Source organism: Myotis brandtii, unplaced genomic scaffold (assembly GCF_000412655.1).
Source record: "Myotis brandtii unplaced genomic scaffold, ASM41265v1 scaffold240, whole genome shotgun sequence".
NCBI lineage: Eukaryota > Metazoa > Chordata > Mammalia > Chiroptera > Vespertilionidae > Myotis > Myotis brandtii.
In genome coordinates this window covers 1494556-1500682 of record NW_005359064.1, presented here as the reverse complement: position 1 = coordinate 1500682, position 6127 = coordinate 1494556, and the positions used below count along the sequence as shown (strand labels likewise).

Below are 6127 nucleotides of genomic sequence, written 5' to 3'. Positions count from 1 at the left end.
GGGGGGGGGAGGTGGGAGGTGCGGTCGGAACTCCTCCCGGCGCACTCGTCCGCCTCGCCACCCCAGCCGGCTGTCAGTGCTTCCCCTAAGCCGGCACGGGGAAGAGGAATCGAAGGGTGAGCAGAAGAGGCGCAGGCGCCGCTGACGCTGACGCTGCTGGGCCAGGCGGGATCTGCAGTAGCTTTTTGTGGCGACAAGGGCAATGGATAGGACTGCAAGTTTCAGGAAATGGCGACGACGGCAATGAAAAATAGACTTTAGATAGAGTATTCACGTTATTTTTGCATGTGGACAAGTTTGTGAGCTCGGTCGGGGAAAATGATGCTGCGATCTCTGCTAGAGGCAAAGGAGGGGCATCTACCGCTATGTTGTGGGCATCGGGGGAGGCGGACCGCCCTTGCCCGCACAGCAGGGCGCCTGCGCGGCAACACCTGTGCTGGACCCTGCGGGACCCCGACCGGTGCCTGGGAGTTCCACGGAGCCCGAGCCGCCGCGTGCGGACTTTCACCAGCGCCAGGTGGGTCCGCAATGCCGCCCCGAAAGAACGTGAACGTGCACCTGAGACAGCACAGACTCAATACGCTCTCCCATTCACACCTCCCAATGACCTTCGTCAAGAAATTTAAGTTAATTTTTCTACATTGAGTTTGGTATTTAAGAGGGAACTTCTCAGGTACTGGAGAAGAGTGCGTGAGGAAAATTTACCCTCTCCCAGCAGCAGGTGGACTTCTGGACGCGTCTTACTTATATTGAGTTTAATCTGCGACAATTTGTACATGCTTTTATTTAACCACCAAAAGGGTTACATAATCGGAAGGAAACCATTTTATTCTGACTTCCTTCTGGGCGCTTTATTTACATCAAGGTTAACTCTCGCTTTAGTCGGTTTGGCTCAATGGATAGAGCGACGGCCTGCGGACTGAAGGGTCCTGGGTTCGATTCTGGTCAAGAGCAATTTTTTTTAAAAAAGGGTAACTCTTGAAATTGTGTACATGCCTTATTTAACCACCAAAGGGATTATAATTGGAGTGAAACCACTTCTTGCATCGTTAATAGTGGCCTCTAAGCTACAGCACCCACCTGTGAATGAGTACAGTTACAACTTTGTCACCAATCACAGATGTGCCATTTCAGACCTGACTGAGAAAGCTAAATCCCAACAAATTACTACATAAAGCATAAACCTGCATTAAAGATCAGTATTTTTTTCTTTCCTAGGTTCCTCATTTCCCTACTCTAAAACATAGGGTCAATATTAATATTAAGAGAGCACCTTGTGGCTAGAGATGGAAGATTATTAAATTTAATTTGGATATTTTTGGCATGAAATACAAAGAAAAAAATCCATTAAACATTTAAATAACTGATATCGCTTAAGTCATTGAATTGGTTCTCATTTAAGTCACTGTCATAGAGGTCAAGTAGTATTGATTGCAATGGGAATAGCTATTTCTGTAACACTAAGTACCTCACTTAAAAATTGAAAGGTAGCTAATCTTGAATTTGCTGAAGTACATTAACCATAATTTATGGCAGCAGCCATATGTACAACCTTATCAAAATCAATGAATACAGGAAGACTCATAGGCAATCATGATCCAAGGTATTGTTATTGACTGCTCAATAGGACACTACCTGTAAAAGTTATTTGTAGAAATCAAGTTGCAAAAAATCTTTTAATGAAGCTCATATTAAGATTATACACGGAAAATTATAAATCAGGAACAATCTGTTATTTGAAAGGTTCTAATGAAACTCATGAAGGCAAGAGGACCTTATTTTCCTTTTTGATGTGAAACTAGAAATATAAATCAAGAAAGTAATTCTTATTATAGATATTATGAATAGGTCTCAAAAGAAGCCTGAAGAAAACTAGTTGATTAGTAAGCTGCTAATAAGGCTTTTAACTGTATAGCTTGGTTTTTTGTTGGTTCAAGTCCTAAAATCCATCTTCAGCAAGTGGGTAAAATATGTTTTCCTTACAGTACCAGGAGATCAAGGACCTCAAGCATTAAACATCACTCTTAGTCAAAGAAAAATTTTATCACATATAATTAGGATTAGTTATTATTAGCAGACACCCAAAATGTGTATATTTGATTTATATGAACTAGAACCCATTCTACAAAATCTACTTTCCAACTTATTTAGAGCTTCACACCTTTAGCATCAATGACCCTTATGTTTTAACTACAGTAAGTCCAGTTAGATCATTCAAAAAGCTGCCAGCCCTGGCCAGTATGGCTACGTTGGTTGGACATCCCCCCATGCTCTGAAAGGTTGTCATTCAATTCCCAATCAGAGCACATGCCTAGGCTTTCCGGTTGGGTCCCAGGTAGGGGATGTGCAGAAGGTAGCCAATTGATTTTCCCCTGATGTTTCCTCTCAAGTCAATGTTTTTCTCTCTGTGTCTCCCCCTCTCCCTTCCTCTCTAAAAATCAATTAAAGAAATCTTTAAAAAAAAATTTTAAAAACTGCCATATTTCAGGAAGGTGAATATAATAAATGTAAAATAAAATCTCAGATGATAAATTATCATATGACTTAGTCTCTACAGATGTAAGACCTTTGCAATGAGTACTTTTTAAACAACATTTAAAAAATATTAGAGAAAGGAGGGGGGAGGGATAGAGAGAGAAAGAGAGAGAGAGAACATCTAGGTGCCACCCCCAGGAGCCGCAACCTGTGTACCTGCCCTGACTGGGATTCGAACTTGCCACCTTTTGGTGTTCGGGACAACACTCCAACCAACCAAGCCACACTGGCCAGGGCTGCAAAACTATTATCATGTGCTGTAGAATTTTCTGGAGCAATGGCCTCTTCCAGTTACAGCAAGTAAATCTGAGCAATCAGTAACTTTTCCCCTAATAACTTTCAGTAGCAACTCAAAAACCAAAACAGATATTAAGATTCTTTGCCAATAGGGAGGATGAAAAGTTGAATTTTTAGTTTATTTTTGCCATTAAACAGCAGTAAGTAAATTTCCTCCCCAAATGTACCTTTTTAAAACCAGCACAGTTAAGAACTGAGAAGAAATGAGGGATTGAGTGGTGGTAAACACATGGGCTAGGACATAGCTGTTACCTCCAGCTCCTGGAAATTGGCAAAAAAATTTTACTCACTGTATCCATATACATTTTGGAACCATCTTGTATTATTGTAGTGAAATTTTACCTGCCAAATGTTTTTAAAAGCTATTCAGGACATCATCATTAGAAACAGTGCTTTTGTGTTGAATATAATAGATTTTCAAGAAAAATGGGCAAAAAAAATTAAGCAAGATTCAACTCAAATGACCTACAGACAACTACCTTATCCTCCTTACACTTACAGCCTGCTTAACGTATCACCACAGTTGGAAATACAGTAACAATTGTATGCTGTAAATATAAAAATATTTCAAGAGTGCACTGACATAAATAAAGTTTATAGAAAGATCATGTTAACTTAAGACTTGGCTATGGCTAAACATGAAAAAGCAAAATGTATTTGAAATGTGAATTTTTATTTCACAATAACCTGTAATCTTGATAAAAATAACCTGGCAGTTGAAAATGGGAGTGGGAATGGGGTTTTGAAGTTATTATTAACTAGATTATGGAATAACGTCTTCATAGTTAGCCAAAGCTAGCAGAAGACTTTAAAATGGAGCTTTGAAGCCCTGGCCGGTGTGGCTCAGTAGGTTGAAGTGTTGTCTCATACACCAAAAGGTGGAGGCAACCAATCAATGTTTCCCTCAATGTTTCTCTCTCTCTTTTTCAAATCAATGGAAACATATTCTCAAGTGAGGATTTAAAAAAAAAAATGGAGCTATTAAGTTTGACATGGTACTTACAGAGCTATAAGTTGCTAAGTTACCACTAAGGTGTTTACAGGTTGAAATAAATATTAAAAATTTATGTAGATAGGAAATTCATATTTTATTTCTCCAGTGATATATTTACAGTTGAATATAAATTAAAGGCCTGCTTGCACACCAAAACCAGGTCCTTTGGGTGGTTCGGTCAAAGAGGTAAGACCCCCAGCTGGCTCACAAGAGAAGCGTCCACTCCTGAAAAGAAAAGCAAGTTAACATTAAATTGACTATTAATTATTACTATTTATAAATTTTTACTTAAAAAATTATAACTGTTACCTCACAACAGCCCAGTTAAGTGACTATTTTTCACCTAATAACTAGCATATATTATTTAATCCAAACATTTCAACTGCTGCAAGATTTTCTCTTCATAAAGTTAAACATGAAAACTGACATATCAAATTCACTATATAAATATGAAAAATATAAAAATAACCTAATACTAGCTCCCATTTATTGAGCAGTGTATATACAGTATTAGCTCCTTTAATCTCAACAATGGCATGAGATAAGTGATTACTGGCCTTATTTTATACAGAAACCAAGTGTTGGGGGATTCAGCAAGTGCCCCAGTATCAGAGCTTAACTACAGGAAAATAACCTAATCCAGAGGACATTTTAAAAAATCATGTTTTAATAAACTAGACACTACATCTTTTATATTTGGACTTTATTTAGAATGAGATCTGTCATTGTGAACAGAGGGAATACACACTTATATATTATACTTTAAATAGAAACTGGATTCCTTGAGGAATTTGAAGATTTGGGAGGGATGTCTCTTAGAAGTAGTAAATACAAAATCTATTTGTATTTATATTTTTAGGCCATAATAGTACTAATTTTTCAAAAAACAGAACCCAGACCAGGGTTGCTAATAGCCAGAAAGGAAACAAGAACAGGTACTTATATAGGAATCTATGAAGAAAAGCAACACAGAGGTAGAAGAACCTGTCTGGTTTTTGTTTCACCCACACACATACTTTCCCAGGTATTGGCTCAACCTCTGCCCTCTCTAACCTCTGTTGCTAGAGCTCAACTCAGCACCTACCATTTCACCCCTCCTATTCCCTAGCTTTGTTCATTTACTTTGTTCCTCCCATCGATTTTAGCTGAAGAATTTGTTCAATTTACATCTTTTTTACTCCCTCTGGCTTTGCCCTTCACATTCTGTCATTAATCTTGTAAGTCTGTTTTTGAGTCCTAGGAAATCATTTTTTATTGAGAGGACAGAAAAGTGATACCACAATCATTTATAAGATCTTTCTAGCTATTACTAGTACATTACATAATGCAAGTAGCTAAGTAGAGTATTGTAATGAAGAATGGCTACAAAGTCAGAAATTAGTATATTTGCATTATAAGTTACTATGAAAACCAGATAAAAAAAACAGACACTGTGTACTGTCAAAGCCTGAAAGTTTCAGGGTAAATGGCAAAATGACATTTAGTTTTAATAAAAAGAATACTTGGCTTTGTAATTTTTTTATGTTAACTGGTCACACAGGTATACCTGCTGCTCTTTTACTAGGTTCCCCCTTGTGGTTTAAGCTCTTTATCCAACACAAAGGACCGATTTAAGAAGATTATAAAAACCAAAATTTCTGAAACAATAAATGGAAGAGTTAATTATGTATACTGCCTGAGTTCTTCACAGGATTATAGAATTTTATAGAAGACAGTTATTTTAAGAATAACCTGGTCCAGATTCCTAAAGTTTGTTCTATGAAATGACAGTCCCATGACATACTTGAGGGGAAAAACAGAGCCCCAGGGGTTCTTATGTCTGCCTACAAATGTTCTCCTTCCCCTACCATTCACAAAAGACATATTAAAATGTTATAAAGGCAGTAAAATCTTCCAGTAAAGCCTACAAACTTTGTTTAATCTACTAGTTGTAACTTTCCTCATTTTATCTGTAAACATTCCTGAGAACACAAATAGAGAGGCAGTGATCTAAGCCCTATCCATTCACCTGACAGTTACAATTTAAATTAGGGTTTTAACTTAATAAAAACCAAAAAAATTGTTTTCCTGATAATTTATGATTAAAACGCCATCCACTGATTACCCTGTTCTCTTCATCACAATTCAAAAGGTAAATCTGTTTTTTTTTAGCCATTCCAACACTATTTGTACATTCATCATTTTAACTCATTTGCATTCTAGAAAACTTGGATCATATATATATACACACATACTAGAGGCCCGGTGCACAAAAATTTGTGCACTTGGGGGGGGGGCGGGCAGGGGGGGTCCCCCAGCCCG

The 6127-nt window shown here is 37.8% G+C and overlaps 1 protein-coding gene across 1 annotated transcript in view; it reads right to left on the bottom strand.

The window, feature by feature from the left end:
* Positions 1 to 3901: 3901 nt before the first annotated feature.
* NDUFV2 (NADH dehydrogenase (ubiquinone) flavoprotein 2, 24kDa) overlaps positions 3902 to 6127 on the bottom strand; it is a 22188-nt gene continuing 19962 nt past the window's right edge. Inside the window, exon 8 of the mRNA XM_005866891.1 lies at positions 3902 to 4051. Within this exon, the coding sequence (XP_005866953.1) occupies positions 3958 to 4051 (94 nt within the window). The 3' untranslated portion in view covers positions 3902 to 3957. The remainder of the gene's footprint in view (positions 4052 to 6127) is intronic.